Source organism: Thunnus maccoyii, chromosome 17, assembly GCF_910596095.1.
Source record: "Thunnus maccoyii chromosome 17, fThuMac1.1, whole genome shotgun sequence".
Classification (NCBI taxonomy): domain Eukaryota; kingdom Metazoa; phylum Chordata; class Actinopteri; order Scombriformes; family Scombridae; genus Thunnus; species Thunnus maccoyii.
The window spans coordinates 14,095,994-14,113,759 of record NC_056549.1 but is presented as its reverse complement, the minus strand read 5'-3'; the positions used below and the strand labels follow the sequence as shown (position 1 = coordinate 14,113,759).

Below are 17,766 nucleotides of genomic sequence, written 5' to 3'. Positions count from 1 at the left end.
GAATGTTTAATGACATTTAACGTGTTGTTCTCGTTCTAGTGTGGATGCATTTGAGACATCTGATTTTGTTCAGCTAGAGGGTAAGTATTGTTCATATGTAGAAATAAAGTCTCTATATTCAGTCATAACAAACCAGAGTCGTGGTTAAACTCAGTCACATGTGTGGCTCTGACTTACAATCGTGTATCTCACCATTACCAGAGTATGTGGCCTTGTATACATATGAGAGCCCAGAGGTGGGAGACCTGACATTTGTTGAGGGGGATGTTGTCATGGTGACGGAGAGAGAAGGGGAGTGGTGGCGAGGGTGCATCGGGGACCAGACGGGGGTGTTTCCTTCCAACTATGTCCGACCTGTTGAACCAGAGGTGAGTGGAAATGTGTTCATAAGTAAAAAAGTTTTGTTATCAACTAAAGTTTTTGCTATTTCTGACCTAAATTATGAATGTTTCTAAAACTAGAATCAAGAATTATTAGTGTATTTATTCATTTATGTATTTATTTTATATTCAGTAGTGTTGCAAAGATTAGTCAGCTAACTGGCCACATGACAACAGAAATGTATTCTTTAATTCCTTTTAATTCTTAGTCAGACAAAATAGTTTCTTAGTTCATAGTCTTAATTCTTAGTCAGACAGTGAAAACCTTTGGTGAGCATTTGCTATTATTTGACATTCTGTATTCTGCAAATATATGTTTCTTTGATTTACTTTGCTAATTACTCTACCACTTTTACTCATTTAGTCGTCAAGACCTGGTGGTCCACCCAAGAAGCCCGGTGAGGATGAACAACTCACATCAGAATCTGCTGATTAATTCTATTATTCACCTGACATTTACCTGATCTAAATTCAGCCTCTGCTATTTCTGTTTGGTCAACAGAGATCGCCCAGGCTGTCACCACCTCCGTTGCCCCGACAGTGCATCAGCTGCATCTGTCTCCAGGGCAACTGATTGTGGTCCTGGCCAAGAACTCCACCGGCTGGTGGCTCGGGGAACTGCAGGTCAGTCATAAGAGCCGTAGGCAAGTCGTTTTTTTTTTTTAAAGAAATGAAAATAAGAATAATATTAGCTCTTAAAACATTAACATTTCAGCAACAAGGATTTGCTTCGGGGATTCATTTGGCTCTAAATGTTGATGTGAAGTTGAAGGTCAATTGCGTATGATTAATCCATCCTAGAGCTGTTAAACCCACTGCCCATTTTCAGAAAGGAATATTTAAATATCCACACTGACAGCCTGTTCTGCCTCTCTGTGAAAATGTAAATGTGAATCTTGAATTATATATATATATATATATATATATATATATATATTTGAAGACATATACATATATTTCTGAGATTTTATAGACCAAACTATTATTTGATTAATCAAGAAAATAACTGGCAGATTAATCGATAATGACCTGTTTAAGTTTTATACATCACATCCATCAGTGCTAACAGCATGCAGAAAGTAACATGTAAGTAAAGAAGTTCATTTTAGCATTGAAACACAGCTGATACTGTAGCGTATGTTTGTATCTGCTGACTTGTCAGATCAATAAAGAGGTGGTGAGAGGTGGACAGGAGGTTAGAGGACTAATAACGCATTGTCTGTAGAGTCATACATCTACATTAGGCTGCCCAATTTGTGCTGAGGCAGCAGCTGTAGCTCTGGTTACACTCTCAGCGGATGACACAGTAATGAGACAGCTGAGTTAAGTTAGCAGCAAAGTGTGGACAGCTCAGAAAAGACTCAAAATTTAAGTCAACATTGTTCTAGTATGTAGGATTACCACATCTTTGTCGAATTGTACAGTACCTTCAGAAATTATTACGCTAATCTATATTTTTGTAAGGCTTAATCAAGTTAAATGGGACATTTTTTGAACAGCCAACTTTTGGTCAATCCACAGATTTGAGGCTGAGCTTTGGCTGGATTTATGAAGGCAGAGAATGTAAAGACTCACCACAGTCCAGTATAGATTGTTGTTTGCACTGATGAGATTCTAGAGGTCGAGCGCCCTGCCCGACGAAAGCGATTCATCAATTCATCTTTCGATTTAGAATTCAGGCCTGAGCCAGCGGGAGATTGATTCAATTTCACTGGCTCTCCTCCCTCCAGGCTCGAGGCAAGAAGCGGCAGAGAGGCTGGTTTCATTCCTCCCACGTCAAGCTCCTGGGCCCCTCCAGCAGCAAGTCCTCCCCCTCCCCTCTGCCAGGTGAGGGCTGACACACTTTGAACCAAACATCCTATTTGTGAGCATGATCCACAATTGTCTTACATAATTCCTCTAGTTGGTTTCCACTTTTTTGGGGGGGATTGCAGTAGTAAGTTGTCAGGTAAAAATCCACCATCATTTCAAGTAGACACATTGATTTGTTGGTCATGAAAGACGTGAAAACCCTACCAATAACTTTTGACGAGTTTCCAACAAAACATGAATTAAATTATGAAACAATTATGTATTAAGATGAAACGACTGTACTTCCATGTATGTGTGTGAGTATATCAAGCTGGAATAAGGGAAGAAATATCAGTAAACATACTTACTAACAGAATTGTTTGGTGAATATTGTTTCTAGCTTGACTAATATGTAATTACCTTAGTATTTTATTCAACTGTAATTCCAGAAAACCATAGAAAGTAATATATCCTTTTGATTAAAATTTGTTTTGCTTGAACTCACAACCCAATAACAAACAACAATTTCTGCCCCTGATTTCTCAGTGTGCCAAGTTATCGCCATGTACGACTACACGGCTGCCAATCGGGACGAGCTGAGCTTCTCCAAAGGTCAGCTGATCAACATCCTGGACAAGACCAACCCTGATTGGTGGAAAGGGGAGACTAACGGGACCACAGGCCTGCTGCCTACCAATTATGTCAAGATGACCACAGAATCAGACCCCAGCCAGCAATGTGAGTAACCTTTTTGTCTGTGTCTGCACTGCTGATGTTTCTTAGAAAAAATATTTCTCAGAGGGAGTGTATCTCTCCGTTCTACCATTTGACAGGAAAATCAATACCTCACACATATAGTGGGAATGCTGTTGGTGGGAAAAATAGACTGTTGACACAAGTGGAAACTGATAAAACATGATTATCAGCTATAGAAACAAACTTGTGTCTCTGAATGATCTGATTGGTTGACTTGGCTCACTTCAGGTACAGTAGATTCCTTATCCATGTCAGGGCATGAAGAGACTGACGGTAAGCTTAAAAGAGTTTCTGTCTATCACTGAGGGATCATTGGTGAACATGAACCCACTGTACTTAAAAGGCTCAATCCACAACATATGTTTGGTCTTAAATTAACAAGAACAAAAGAGGAAATAATTGTTAAGTTTCCTCAAAACCAGGCACGTACAATGGATCAGGCCTTTTAAAGTATCCATGAAATGACTGCACCAACACCTGAAAATCATTTAAAGGAATAGTTAGACATTTTGGGAAATACGGTTATGCGATTTTTTTTTTTTTTTGCCAAAAGTATAAGATCGATACCACTCTTGTACAGTAAGTATCCGTTAAATATGAAGCTAGAGCAAGCAGACGCTTAGCTTAGCTTAGCATAGAGACTGGAAATGGTGGGAAACAGCTACCTTTGCTCTGTCCAAAAGTAACAAAATCTACCTCTAAAGCTCACTAATGAACATGTTAATCTTGTTTGTTTAATTCGTACCACAAAAAAGGGAAATGTAACAACAGCTTGTGGTTTTACAGGAGGTTTTGTGCTGGACTGTTTCTTGTCCAGGTGCAGTGACTTCCTTGAGTCTGGTCTTTTCGTGACCTTTGAAAGTGCTGGTTGGAAGATTTTGTTACCTTTGAGCAGAGACAGGCTAACTATCTCCCCCCGCTTTCAGTCTTTGTGCTAAGCTAAGCTAACCATCTCCTAGCTATAGCTTCATATTTAACAGACAGACAGTGGTTTCCCAAAATGTTGCTCTTTTCCTTTTAAACAAGTCTTGCCAACAAATCACTGGGTCACATAACAAAATGAAACAACTATAACCTAATCATTCTCATTTCTGGAGATTAAATCTTAACTTTCAGTGGGGGGTACGATGCACTTGTCAATACCGTGCGCTAATCACTGCACTGTTGGGATGGGTGTGATTCTACTTGTGTATACTCACTGCTCACTCATAGCTGATCTGAAAATGAAAAAAGACCCATTTTTTTAACAGGAGGTATGTGTTTAAATCAGTATTCACGGCTCGCACGGTCTCCCCACAGCAGCGGATATCTGTTAACAAGAGTGAACACACCAGACATGTAATTAGGATGAACTCGTCGAAGCCGTAGACACCAAACACGATGAAATTTTAATTCCAATCAACACGTCCTGACTCATACACACCCCGGTAGACACAAGGGCTGCTCTTCATCAGAGAAATTAAATGTAAAAATTACCATCATGCTCCAGCTGATATGATTAGTAACATTTACATTTCCAGAAATACATTATTAATGCACCTGCATGTAAGAGTCCAGCATTAATATTAAAACTATATTAATGTCTGCTGTCTCTCCGTCTCTCCTTCATCTCACTCACCTCCCCCCTCCCGCTCCTCCACTTCATCTCTTTTTTTTGTTTCCTCTGTAGGACAGTAATGCTGGCTTTCCTCTCTCTTCCTCCTCCTCCTCCTCCTCCTCCTCCTCTTCTTCCTCTTGCCCCTCTTCTTCCTCACCCCCTCTTTCTGAGCCAATTGCCCTGTCGCAACAGGAAGCCCAGCCGCCAGCAAGAACAGCCCAGCTCTGCGCTTTCCGCCTCACTTGTTTAGGACTGTGGTGTTTTTGATCCCTTATTTCGCTCCTTTTTTTAAAAATCTTTAATCTTTTTTTTATCTTTAAGGCATTTATTTCTCACCCTTACCCCCTCGCTCTCTCCTCTACTGTGTTTCCCTTGATGTTTTCTTTAACTAATTAACAAAGGGAGCGAGAAAGAGGCAGCTAGACATGACTTTTAGAGGCTTTTGTTCCTCTGATACAATAGCATGGAGTGTTTAGTTTTGTTAAAGATAACTAGAAAATATGGATCATAAGAGTTTGATTACACAATATAATGAAAATAATATGTAAAATGGCATCAGACTGAAGTTATTTAGTTTTCTAAATTAAGGCTACGAATTAGTATGATAAGTTTTTTTTAACAGGGTCACTCATTCTTGCACTAAAAACATTAAACCTTGCTAAAAATGGACCAATGTGAAGACTCACTGTTGCTTAATCACCAGTAACCTTGATTGCTGCTTGCTAACGCATCGCTTTGATTAAAACTGATTGTGATTTTATTATTCAACTTATTATGCACTTTTCCATTTATTAATGCTTCCAAGTTGAGACCCGTCCTTTACTGAACTGTGATATCACCAGCAAAAACACGCAGACCATATTAGCATACCGTCTGTCAAGAGTACATCCAGAGAAAACGACACCGCACTGCTGACATTAGCGTCACAGACTTGAACTACCAACTGAGTCTTCCACTGCCCTTTCACTCAAGCATTAGCTACTTTACTCATTCACACCTATGCAATCATTCGGAGCGAGCGCTCCGCCATGACAGGTGCTTCTTTTTTCTTTAATTTCCTTAGTAGCAATGTTTTAGCATCAGCCTGGTATGTTCCTTTAGTTCATGTACTGCAACTACAACGTGCCTCACTCTTGTCTGTGCATTAAATGTAAATAAAATATCATAGAACTGAGAATAAAGGGAGATTTTAACATGGTGACGTGTGTAGTGTTTTTGACAAGGCTGATTGCCGTATTTTCTCAGACACCGCCACACGAATGATTGACAGGAAAGTGTTTGTTGCACACGCATGCTTGCATGTGTGTGTTTGCATGTGCATGTGCGCTATAGGGTGTGCTGACCTGATGACACTGGACACCATGACCCCTCAGGAGAGGAAGAGACAGGGTTACATCCATGAGCTCATCCAGACGGAGGAGACCTATGTGGAGGACCTGGAGTTGGTGCTAGAGGTACAGACACACATACACTCACAAAGGCATATTCACAAACTGTCAGCATTTTATTGAACCATCCTTTTTAAAAAAAAATAGTTCTTGCTCTCTCTGTGTCTTTGTATGTTTATGCCTCTCAGGTCTTCCACAAGCCCATGTCTGAGTCAGGCCGCCTAACAGAAACTGAGATGAGCATGATCTTTGTGAACTGGAGGGAGCTGATTATGTGTAACACCAAACTGCTCAAGTAGGTGCCACTTTTATTAACATCCTGGTGTGTGTGTTAAGATCTATCCTGCTTCCTGAGAAACTAAAATTGAAGTTTCTTGCCCTTATTTAATAAGAGAGGAACTGCACACTTATTGCATATAAAAACACAAACAATCGACCTGCCAACCTGGAAATCAGAGCAACAAGAGAGATTTGGTCGATGTCTACAAACCCACTTACACAGGATTCTACAAGCTGCAGGCTTGTAGAAGTTCTGTTACAATTATTCCATCCAGTTGAGTTTTCCGCCTAGTTTAGCACAGCAAAAATTGTGTACTCTGTTGAGTGTTTTTCATCATCATCATCATCTCTGTGTCCCAGGGCTCTGCGTGTCCGTAAAAAGACAGGGGGAGAGAACATGCCCGTCCAGCTGATAGGGGACCTGTTGGCCTCAGAACTCGCACACATGCAGCCCTACATCCGCTTCTGCTCCTGCCAGCTCAACGCCGCCGCCCTGCTGCAGAGCAAAACCCACAACCAGCCCGACTTTAAGGACTTCCTCAAGGTACTGAGTGGCGGATGAGTTTGGTACAAACCATTTGCGAATCCTTTCTGTGCATCAGTAGATACTGTTTTTATGAATGTAAACAAACTAACTAGGGTTCTGTGAGATTAAATAAATCTGTCTTGCCTCTTTCTTTCCCCTTGAGCAGAAGATAGCCACTAACTACCGCTGTAAAGGAATGCCGCTATCCAGCTTCCTCCTCAAGCCAATGCAGAGAATCACACGCTACCCCCTGCTCATAAAAAATGTATGTGGAAGAAGATTAAGCACACACACATCAAAGAAGTACAGAGCTAAAGTGTCTCCTTTAATTCCACAAGTCTTCAGTGATTTTTTTTTTTTTTAAAACTCATTAATTAAAATATCCCCCACCCATGCACTTTTTTTTTTCTCACATCCACTTTGTGATTCCACGTCTCTCTCTATCTCACTCCTTTTTGTTTCTTTCAGATCCTGGAGCACACACCAGACAGCCATGCAGACCACGGCCCACTTAGAGAAGCCCTAGAGCGAGCCGAGGAGCTGTGCTCTCAGGTCAACGAAGGGGTCAGAGAGAAGGAGAACTCAGATCGGCTTGAGTGGATACAGAGTCACGTCCAGTGTGAGGGACCTATAGAGGTGAGACACAAATCAATGTACATTTTTCCATTTAGTAGTGCAATGTTGTAATTGTAGTAATGTTAGTCTGTTAATGTTGATATGTTAGATTCTGCTGGTTGCAGATAACAAAACAAATGCACACATAGCAAAGCCAGGGAGCATATTTCATTAAATTACTTACTGCATAAGACTTCACAGTGTTCTTTCCTTCCTTACATCTCTCTTCAGTTATTTCTTACTTTCTCTCCGCTTCTCTTTCAGCACTTGGTCTTCAACTCGCTGACTAATTGCCTCGGGCCTCGCAAGCTGCTCCACAGCGGTCGGCTGTACAAAACCAAAAGCAGCAGGGAGCTGTGGGCTTTCCTCTTCAATGATTTCCTTCTCCTCACACACAGCGCCAAATCTTTCTCCTCCTCAGGACCAGACAAGCTATTCAGCCCCAAGACCAACATCCAGTTGAAGATGTACAAAACAGTAAGCGAGAGGTTCAACTTTTCTCTTAGACAAAAGAATATAACATGAATGGTGTTGATCCAGTTATCTTGTGGCAAAGAAAACAATGTTTCATCTTGTGAACAGCATCTCTAATCGTTATCCTTCGCTGGGCATCCGTCCACATGTCTTTCATCACTTCATCTTCTTCCAACAGCCGCTGTTTCTGAATGAGGTTTTGGTGAAGATGCCACCCGACCCATCCAGTGATGAGCCACTCTTCCATGTCTCACACATCGATCGTGTCTACACACTCAGAACTGAGACCTTGAATGAGAGGTAGGCATACCTGCACAAACCTTACCGATGATGTAATCTTACTGTGTATAGTATTCATATGTTTACTGTGTTGTTACTGTAGGACGGCGTGGGTCCAGAAAATCAAAGCAGCGTCTGAACATTTCATAGAGACTGAGAAGAAGAAGAGAGAGAAGGCTTACCAAGGTAAATGCGGTCACTGCTGAGAGAACCTATTTACTTCTGTGTGTGTGTGTGTGTGTGTGTGTGTGTGTGTGTGTGTGTGTGTGTGTGTGTGAGATTTGCAGTGACATTGTTAAGACATATACAGAGATAAATTAACATATTGTACACTTACACACACAAACTTAATTATATATAGTAGAATGATTTAATGCCTTTATTTTATTTACAACTAATTATACACAGCTATTATCTGACTGATTAGGGACTGTATAAAAATTATTGAGGTGGTTAGGGGGTTGAATCTTATGTTTCACTTTTTAAAAAAAGTCTGACCCTCCCTGCATTATTAATATTGTCGATATTAATTTTTCAACACTCCCTTTCACTTAAAAAATGCGAACAATATAATTCCCAGTATGTTAATGTTTACCACTATATTTCCAGTATCTTTAAATATTGTGCTGAGTTGGTAACCTTAAATGAAAAAGTGTGTCCAAACTTTTGACTGGTACTGTATATTAATTTAATAATAATTTTCACTATAGCAGTCAAATCACACATTAGAAGTGAAATTAGCAATTTCCAAATTTATGGCAAACATTCTGTAAAAAGATTATTAATATTCCAGCCACCTTCTACTTTAGACTGAAGAGATGCAATATAGGCCAAACTAGAATTATATTATAAGCCAACTATATATGACAAGTTAAGCTTTTTTAAAACTTCTATGATGCAGACTACAGTGTAGGAGGGAACATTTCATGCTAAGCTAGTCAACTGTGATGGGGAAAATTATATACTTAAACACACAATTAGACACTGAGAGGATTGTTGTTCTTATGTCAAAGCATACCTTTATGACCCGCTGCTCACACCAAAACTGTCATTAAGGACTTGTTCCTTTTTGTTTCTTTTTTTATTTGTTTTTTGTTTTTTTTAATCTTGCAATTGAAGGCTAAATTATGAATTTGGAATGATTAAAAATGAAAAGACCTTCCCAAAAAAAGTCAGACTACCTTCCCTTCAACCAAAAATATAAAAAATACATAATCCTCCCCCTTTTTTGACCTCCTCTCCCCTTGTCATAATTTTTTTACAGTCTCTTACTCATAACAAAGGTGTGTACGCAGGGAAAAGATGAATACACAAGTACACAACAAGGATACACTCTATGTGGTGATATAATGCTGTTGTTTCAGCTGGTAAAATCTGTAATGATGTGTTGTGGGTTGCATCTAATGGCTCTATGTTTGTTTTAGCACGTTCTCTGAAGTCTAGTGGTATCGGCAGACTGTTGGTTACAGTCACTGAAGCCCAGGAGCTCAAAGCCTGTAAACCCAATGGTGAGGCCCTGAGACAGGATACAGATGTCCCTGTTGCCCTGCGTCTATCCAAATCAACTCTTCATTGATATATTTCTTCAAAAGAAAAATACTCATGGACATAAGTAATATTTTGTTAACGTAAAAACTGACATAATCTCTCTCCAGGTAAGAGTAATCCGTACTGTGAGCTGACGATGGGGGCTCAGTGTTACACTTCCCGACCGATCAGCGACACTCTGAACCCCAAGTGGAACTTCAACTGCCAGTTCTTTATCAAAGACCTCTACCAGGACGTCCTGTGTATCACTGTGTTCGAGAAAGACCAGTTCTCACCAGATGGTCAGTGGATGGAGAGAAACATACACACACAATACAGACATACTTACACAAACAATGGAAATTAAAAAAAGACATTTATCTTTCCATTATTGTTTGTGCTGCCGTCCCTTTGATTTTGATTTGACTTTTGCCTGTCGAAGGGTAGGAGTGCAGGACACTTAAATGTAGAGCCAATGGATACATCAGCCCAAGTCAGTTTTATTGGCCAATGCTAGTTTTTCATAGATATCTGTATCTGCATATTTGTCAGCTAAAAAATAACAATAAATTGCCACACAGATGTACCAAAGAAGTGTTGCCTTTACATATTTTGTCCACCAGAGAGTGCTGTAAAATGTTCCGCTCTGTAAATATCTGAATAGCCATTCTTTAATAACCAAATTAAAAGGAATTATTATGAAATTTTTTGTTTTAAGTTAAAGTTTTTCATTTTAAATTTTGTTGTTTGGTTGATAAAACTGAGTTTTTTAACTCTCAGATAGTAGTATCAAGCCTCAAAAATCCAGTATCGTTTGGGCTCTACCAAGATGTGAAGACCCTTGAAGGTCTAAACTTTGTCTCAGCAGCACTCTTTTTAATATTAGAAGTTTTTCTAAATTACTGTTTTCTGTCTGCTTAGATTTCCTTGGTCGCACTGAAGTCCCCGTGGCAACTATAAAGAAGGAGATGGAGAGCAAAGGTGCTGCAAACCGTCGTCTACTGCTGCATGAAGTCCCTACCGGAGAAGTTTGGGTGAAACTAGACCTTCAGCTTTATGAGCCAACCAAATGAGGAAAACACACAGCCAAGCTCTCCCTCGGGCACACACAGTCACTTTATAGTAATGAAGAGAAGACATTTTTGTATTTGCTTAAATACAAGCAAACACAAGCACACACATCCAAAAGTGCCTATTTATACCAGTGCAAGTGATGCCGTGAAAAACTGTTGATTTTACCCTCACTGCCTTGTTCTTCCATGAGCCATTCAGACTCATTGAAGCGACCTCAAACACAAAGGGAAGGAGATCCTGCCAAAAATGTAGAATGACAAAAAGCAATGTCCTCAAAAGTAGTAATTTAATGTTGAAAACGGTGTTCTCGCTCCCAACACACCAGCTAAAATATGAATTGCCAATATGCTCATGTTCACCACTTGGAAATGCAATCAGACAAAATGCCTTGAAATATAGTCAATTAGTTTTCCTAAATGATTAAAATACGTAATATTTTTAATATCTTATGTACAAATTTGTCAGTGGAGGAATACAGCCTGTGATCTTGTTACACACTGACATACAGACATTGTTTGGACTGACAAACATGACTATAGATTTCAGCTGCTGCACACTACTGTACAAGAGTCGACCCTACGGTGTAACCATGGGGCTTCATGTTGTTAAATCTTGGAAATGGCTGGAATAAAATGTACATACGGTAAACTCTAATGTTGTGGCTCAATTTTTCACTATTCTCTCAACGTATGCCTGCTTTCCTGGAGTGTTACAGAATAACACTGTTTCAAGTTTAGACACTAGAAAAGCAATAAAAAACCATAAAGATTCACTACTGAGACTGCTGACATTAAATCATTCATGTTTATGTGAGTTCATCGTATCATTTGCTTTGTGGTTTATGCTTGTTTATCACCAGCTACTTAGCCTTGAATGGTAGAAGATGATGTGTGTGTGTGGGAGGAGGATAATGAAAAGGATTAGCAGGAAGAAATCTGGTCATATGTGGAATTTATTGGTAGACGAAGACTGACGTTGCCATGGTTGTTGCTAAACGCCCTCATCTGGAGAACCAGCAGCCGCTCTGATGGCACCTTCCATCTGGTGCGGTAGTTGCAATTATGTGGCGTGGTATCGTATCCAGTCTAAATGAGACACATTTGCAAGACTTAAATTTTTATCTAGACTGATTAGCTCATTTCTGTGGCCCTTCGTTGTTCAGCCGGTGTATATTTGTACCTGCCAGACTTCCTTCCGTCAGTCTCGTCCTGCACTGGAGTTTGTCTCGATGCAGAGACTAGATAATAAGATGAAGCTTGTGATAGTGTGTTGGCCGGAGGTGTCACAGACTCGGTAAGGGGTCGATCACTCTGAGGTAGCTTCTCTACTTGACTGCTTGTATATTTATATCCTAAGTCAGAAGAGAAATTGGTTTATAACTTGAAAAACGAACATTAAGGATTTGCGTAGAGCCTGACATCAAAGTTTCTCTTTCAGAAAGCATCATAAGCTTAATTCCCCAAATATAAGAGAAAATGTTGCTGCCAAAATATCAGCTACAATTTAAAGCGAAACATTACAAATGAGAAGACTTTAAATTTAAATAAATAAAGGAAAATAGACAAATACCTGCTTCACAAGAACTGGCTGTTCTCTTTTCCTTCAGTCTTTCATGTAATTGAAGGTACAATGAGCCCTTTAACTCAACTGTATTGAGCTTTGAACAGAGTGATGAATAACTTGTCAGTAAAAGACACATTTGGAGTACTTTTATGTGCCAAATATCTTAAGTGGAATATATAAGTCTAAAAGAAATCACCTTGAAGTGGTGTTTGTTTTTGACGTTGAGAAGAAAAGGATTGTACTCCCTTAGATCACCAGTATCTAGAAACACAAAACCCTGCAGATGAGAGACATTACAGTGATTAGAGTGAGTTAAATTCACTGCTCTTGTGTGAGGTTTGTCTGTTTTGTAGTCATGCCCAAAGCACAACAGAAAGTTTTGTGTGAAGTCTGATGCACAATTTAAAAAAAAAACACATCACACTCTACAGCAGTGTAAAAGCAGTTTCTAGCAGCGACATGAGGTTCATTTACTGCACTCCAAAGCAGTTCTACGCAGGTGTTACCTTGGAGTTGCAGTGATGGAGGTAGTGACTGTATAAGGTCTGCCGCCGCTTGGTCTCCTCGGGGGTGCAGCTGGACACACGTTGCTCCACTCTCCTCTGGAGGGGCATCCACACACGCTCGGTCCAGCGCTTGTGCAGCAGCTCCCTCCTCCTCAGCTCTGCTACATCACGCTGGCTCAGGAAACTCTCCAGCTCCTCCATGAAGACACATTTCAACCAACATGGGCGTTACAGACTAAAAATCCCTATTACTTAAGACTAAGACACATATATTAGGGGATATGACTTTTTCTGAAAATCTTACCTTCAGAAAACCATTTTCTGTGTCCACTAAAGGTTGGATTATGTCTCTTTTCTGTTGATTTTCAGCCTCCATTTTTGCCTGTATGATAATAAGAAAACTGCAGTGAGAAAATTCACCTTTTTCTCGGTGCTGATATGTGGTGGTGTGCAGTACCTGCAGTCGTCTGAGGGAGGTGTAAGAGAGCCTGTCCTGTTTAGGACCCTGCTGAGGCCCAGAGGGTGAGGTCTCATCCCTTCTCCCCACTCTTACACATCTGCTGGTGCTCCTCATCCTCACACTCGGCTGAGACAGGCTCTTCCTGCTCTCTGAGGTGTCTTTCAAATCTGTCATGCACTCCTGAAAAATGATTTGTATGTCATTAATAAACACGCTTTAGGTACAGTCTGCAGTGTACAGTGTCTTTGTTGATCTGTGCATGAAAAAACTAAATTGCAGAGCCCCAAGTGGACTTTTAAATCCCAGCTAGAGTTCCCAGACAGACCACACAGGTGTACAGACGGCAACAGAGGCCAGCACAAAGGGGCAGTGACAGATCATGTCACTACCTGGAAACCTGAGTTCCTTCTCGCTGTTACATGAACACATATGGTAGGACGTGTAAGTGCGCTATAGGGATTTTTTTACATGATTTAGCAGCTTTATCATCAGTACAAAGACTGCAGCTTCCTCTCGTCAGTGTCATTTTCATCTTGTTTGTGTGAAATAATATGCAGCACCTGACCCAGCACCAGACCTCTTTGTCTTTTGTCCTCATTTATGAGAGGATAACAGTGGCTACTTTATCTGTCAGATAGTAATCTGAAACCTTTTCATCCATCCCTGCTAAGATCCTGAGATTTCAGCATTACACATTCAGATATGACGCTGTACAGACAGAGGAGACGCAGACAGGCATTGTACCCTCCTCTGCCAAACTATCCAGGCAGGCCAGGGTACATATAGTACAGCCTCCCTGACATTAAAACTGTGATAAATTATTAGTTGGCAAGAGTTCACAGTTTCACTCTTGCTGTGAAGGGGAACAACGCAGAGAAAGTGAGTAATGTCCTAAACATGTTACAGCTACATCTTAACCTTTACAGTAACAACAGGGAAAGTGAAGGAAAAGTTCTCTTTCCTTAAAAAAATTCCAGTAGTAAACACTTACATGATGTTGAGCATATTGATCTCATATGATAGCAGTCAATTTATCTTTTTGAATGTGAAGCATACTGGAAAAAAGCGGATATGTGTGTGCATAAAAAGCAGGTGTAATCCATTTAAAATGTTGCTTTTAGTATGTGAAACAATCAGTGGTGTATGTGTGAATACTTTTTTAGCTACTTTTGTCCAGTTGCACGTCTTTATTACCTGTGATTTCAACAGGCTGACATGAAAAGGTGTGTGGAAGGTGATCACACCACTGGCAGTGTTTCTCTTCATGGGGCTCATCCCTAAATCATGAGAGAAAAATATCTTTGAGTCATCAGAGATAAAATGATAGTAGTCAGTAAATCTATGTAACTTATTAGCCACAGTCTCCACGGTGCTACAGGCGAAATATGGTATCACTACAAACTGTATTAGAGCAGTGCTGCATGAAATTAAGCGCACTTCAATTTTGCATTTACCAGCCGGTGTCACCATGGCAATGTAATGCTTTCTTACCTTTTGTTGACTTGAGGACAGAAGAAAATAATGACTAGAAAGAAGCCAAAATGTCAGAAGTTCATCACATAAAAACTTTTCACATTTAAAAGCGTGTGGCTGCTGCTTACTTTCCGCTTTCCTTAAGTGTCTCGCTTCAGTTTTGCTGATAGAAAGAGAGAGCGGACTGTCCCCAGGTGCCCTACCTGCCGTCTAGAGGTTTTCCGTTGCCATGACACCGGCACATGAGTGAGCCAAGACTTCTCAGGACGCACGCGACGCTTTACCGCGAGGCAGGGGCTGCAGCAGTAACATACAGTCTTTATAAAAAGTTGTCATGTGACACTTAAACTGCAAAATATGGACTAATTTTCTCGGACATGCACGGTAAAGTAGAAAATAGGCCTACAATAAGTGTTATAAAGTGCACAGAGATATAGCATAGAGATCCTGAATTTTCCAATTACTTCCCCCTTTTATGTTTATTCTCAATAGTAACTAGTCCAGTGTTTCCCAACCTGGGGGGTCGGCATCCCCACAAAGGGTCGCTGGATTAATCTGAGGGGTCGCGAGATGATTGGGCAGGAGAGGACAACAGAAAAAAACCCACTTCTGACACACAAAATGTTGGGTTTTTTTTTTTCAAATTTTCCAAAAAATCTTTGCTTTATTTATTGTGAAATACTGTATTTTATCTCCTAAAGCCTCTAAAAGTTATGTCCTCTTCCATTTAGTTGGTAGACAATGCAATGTGTGAGGAGGGGTTCCAGGTAGACGTTGCTTTATTTATGGAGCCATAAGCCAAAAACGTCCACTAGTCTATCTATTTTTGGCAAGGTGACACCTTGTCTGGCACTCACGTGTGTCTACACAAACTTGGGCGCAGACTGAGGATATACATCCCAGGTAGTAGGCTATAAACCCATACTAGGTTATATTTGTACAGGCTGAGAAGTTGGAAGTGAGGTATCCTCTCCTTAGAGCATAGAAATAATAGCTTTCTTTAAGGGAGTCTTGAATGGCATCTAGTAAATCATGTCTCCAACAGACCAGAAGCAAAGCGGAGGACAGATTGAAAAATTGCAACATGATATAGGTGAGAAATACGGTATGTTTGATGGGGTTTTTTTTCGCTTAAAATGGTGCAAATGTGTCTTTTTTGCACAGTGGAAACAACAAAGGTGCATGTCTGAGGAGTTGTATCTAGCGGTGAGACACTATGAGGTGCAGTAGGTTAAAGACTCGTAGCCTGTTGCTCTTAATGCGCCTATTGACACCTGAGGTGCACTTTCAAGGTGTTCCGCAGAGGCTGCAACACTCCCGACACCTGCGGAGAATGCGACTACTTAATGTTTAGGTATTAACTGCGTAAAGGCAGGGCAGGGCTTGGCCAGATCATAATTTGGGATTTTCTCTGTTTTCTTCCTTTCGGGTCCAGGACAGGGGGGAGGCTACATGGATTGGTGGACTTCGTTGGCAGCAAGTATTGCCCTGCTCTGGATTTTCTGCTTTATAGACGGTAAGAGAAAATGGTTAGCAGAGATTTGGAAGCGTTCAAGAAACCGTGTGGCACAAGTTTACTATTTTTAGGGTGGAAACAGCTTTCACAAATCGACAGTCTAAAAATAAAACCTATTCCTCGAATCATGTGCGCTTTAAAGGATTTGTATAATCTCAAATAGTACATCACTTTACAGTAATGGTATCTTGAAGGGTAACTAAAACATGAATTGTTTTTCCTTTCAGCGTTGCCGAGAACTGATTTGGGAGATGTCGGATGCATGACACACTTAGGTCAGGAAATTATGGCCTTTGAATGAATTTTACGCACAAATTGAGAATAAACGCTGCCGCAGGTGCAGCAGACCATGTCACCCACTAAAACTTTCAGGAGATATTTAGTGCAGAGTACATTTTACTAATTAACTAAGAAGGCCTAATTTAATCTGTGGGTTTTATTTAAACATGTTACTGTGGCGAGACAATTCCAATGTCTTCAAAAGCTTATTGGGTTTTGTTTTGGGACTAATTACTCTAGTGGCCCCTGTGTATTATTGTTTCAAGACACCATGTGAAACTGCAACAGGAGGTAATCCAAGTGTTTAGCCTCTATTGCAGACGAAAGGATGTGTGATATTGGTCATTTTATCAAATGATGGGTCCCGTGCTGAGGGGCGCGCGTAAAGACGCGCATTGCGTGCCCAGTTGATCGCAGCCGCCCACATGGCTGATGAACACTTTAATCCAGTGGCAGACGCTGTTTGTAATGGTTGCTGACATTAGCCACAGTGTTAAATTAGACTTTAGCTGACCACGTTACCCTCTTATCTCCAGGCAACGCCGTGCTTGAGCTGCGGCTGCTCTTCCATGCTCTGACCAAAGCTGCTTGTCACCTGTACCTGGCCCTGCTCCCGCTGCGCCGAGCCGCCACGCACTTCGCCGACTGCGCGAGGTACCTGATCAACAATGCCCAGCAAACCCCATCTCCCCACGGCTACCACCACCAAGGCCAGCCCCTGGCCAGGAAAGGCACGCTGCACTTCCTGGAGGGCATGTGTGTGGTGTGCGAGACGGTGCCCAACCTGATGGGCGCAGCGCTCAGCGTGGGCGCCGCCTTCTGCCACATGCTGCAGGGAGGCTTTTACGTCCTGGCAGCCACGCTACGCACCATCCAGATCAACCTGTTCTCCCAAATGAACGGCGAGAAGGAGAGATGGGACAAAGAGCGAGTCAGAGCCAAAGAGAGCGAGAAAAAGCTAAATTCAAAAGTGTTGGAATACATCTCGGTGTTCTGTCAAGACCCTGTCAGCGCTTTACGCATCAAGGTTGACGTGCCACCTGTGTATAGATAATCTCTGTCCATGTAAAACAGTATGCTGGGTAATTGGCACATAAGAGGCCTTCTTTTAACTGCTGAGGGTTACAGCTGCAGGCAAAGTGTTGAGTGATGAATGCCAGATGAAAGGAGGTTGAACTTTGACCTTCTGTTTTCACTCACTGTTGTTGAAAGTATGAAACAGAATAAGAGAAAAGATTATATTTAAGTGAGAAAAAAAGATTAAGAATCTATGGTGCATTTTG

General features: G+C 41.0%; 3 protein-coding genes across 10 annotated transcripts in view; 2 read left to right on the top strand and 1 right to left on the bottom strand.

Moving 5' to 3' along the window:
* The window catches only part of itsn2a (intersectin 2a), a 35,249-nt gene extending 23,915 nt beyond the window's left edge, over positions 1-11,334 (top strand). For 3 of the 4 annotated variants that reach the window (XM_042390255.1, XM_042390257.1, XM_042390256.1), the window contains 18 exons: positions 40-80; positions 202-368; positions 745-778; positions 883-1,004; positions 2,111-2,207; positions 2,718-2,909; positions 3,156-3,200; positions 5,857-5,978; positions 6,101-6,207; positions 6,552-6,735; positions 6,884-6,982; positions 7,186-7,353; positions 7,597-7,809; positions 7,985-8,106; positions 8,189-8,271; positions 9,510-9,593; positions 9,741-9,914; positions 10,534-11,334. In XM_042390255.1, the coding sequence (XP_042246189.1) occupies positions 40-80; positions 202-368; positions 745-778; positions 883-1,004; positions 2,111-2,207; positions 2,718-2,909; positions 3,156-3,200; positions 5,857-5,978; positions 6,101-6,207; positions 6,552-6,735; positions 6,884-6,982; positions 7,186-7,353; positions 7,597-7,809; positions 7,985-8,106; positions 8,189-8,271; positions 9,510-9,593; positions 9,741-9,914; positions 10,534-10,685 (2,206 nt within the window). In that variant the 3' untranslated portion in view covers positions 10,686-11,334. The remainder of the gene's footprint in view (positions 1-39; positions 81-201; positions 369-744; positions 779-882; positions 1,005-2,110; positions 2,208-2,717; positions 2,910-3,155; positions 3,201-5,856; positions 5,979-6,100; positions 6,208-6,551; positions 6,736-6,883; positions 6,983-7,185; positions 7,354-7,596; positions 7,810-7,984; positions 8,107-8,188; positions 8,272-9,509; positions 9,594-9,740; positions 9,915-10,533) is intronic. The other variant, XM_042390258.1, reaches the window with a different exon arrangement.
* Positions 11,335-11,620: 286 nt separating this feature from the next.
* Positions 11,621-14,912, bottom strand: fam228a (family with sequence similarity 228 member A). 4 transcript variants are annotated; one of them, XM_042390261.1, is made up of 10 exons: positions 14,817-14,910; positions 14,707-14,740; positions 14,410-14,492; positions 13,213-13,395; positions 13,060-13,137; positions 12,756-12,950; positions 12,446-12,526; positions 12,256-12,343; positions 11,866-12,037; positions 11,621-11,771 (listed from the first exon to the last, which is right to left on the bottom strand). In XM_042390261.1, the coding sequence occupies exons 3-10, from the start codon at positions 14,488-14,490 to the stop codon at positions 11,687-11,689; spliced, it is 963 nt and encodes a 320-aa protein (XP_042246195.1). In that variant the 5' UTR covers positions 14,491-14,492; positions 14,707-14,740; positions 14,817-14,910; the 3' UTR covers positions 11,621-11,686. The 4 variants fall into 4 exon arrangements, with proteins under 4 accessions (XP_042246195.1, XP_042246198.1, XP_042246196.1 ...); XM_042390264.1 differs by having other exon boundaries at positions 12,756-12,947; XM_042390262.1 differs by having other exon boundaries at positions 14,707-14,716.
* A 98-nt stretch (positions 14,913-15,010) lies between these two features.
* On the top strand, positions 15,011-17,648 carry LOC121882209. 2 transcript variants are annotated; one of them, XM_042390265.1, is made up of 5 exons: positions 15,011-15,072; positions 15,734-15,781; positions 16,124-16,204; positions 16,432-16,479; positions 17,020-17,648. In XM_042390265.1, exons 1-5 carry the CDS (start codon positions 15,066-15,068, stop codon positions 17,535-17,537), a joined length of 702 nt encoding a protein of 233 aa, XP_042246199.1. In that variant the 5' UTR covers positions 15,011-15,065; the 3' UTR covers positions 17,538-17,648. The 2 variants fall into 2 exon arrangements, with proteins under 2 accessions (XP_042246199.1, XP_042246200.1); XM_042390266.1 differs by lacking the exons at positions 15,011-15,072; positions 16,432-16,479 and having other exon boundaries at positions 15,371-15,781.
* Positions 17,649-17,766: the final 118 nt, after the last annotated feature.

Coding starts and splice junctions, on each gene's coding strand:
- LOC121882209 (XM_042390265.1), top strand. Junction 15,782..16,123: donor AAAATTGCAACATGATATAG/GTGAGAAATACG, acceptor TTTCGGGTCCAG/GACAGGGGGGAGGCTACATG. Junction 16,205..16,431: donor GATTTTCTGCTTTATAGACG/GTAAGAGAAAAT, acceptor TTTTCCTTTCAG/CGTTGCCGAGAACTGATTTG.
- fam228a (XM_042390263.1), bottom strand. CDS start 14,490: ATGAGCCCCATGAAGAGAAACACTGCCAGTGGTGTGATCACCTTCCAC. Junction 12,344..12,445: donor AAAACAAACACCACTTCAAG/GTGATTTCTTTT, acceptor CTCTGTTCAAAG/CTCAATACAGTTGAGTTAAA. Junction 12,038..12,255: donor AGCCAGTTCTTGTGAAGCAG/GTATTTGTCTAT, acceptor CTTCTGACTTAG/GATATAAATATACAAGCAGT.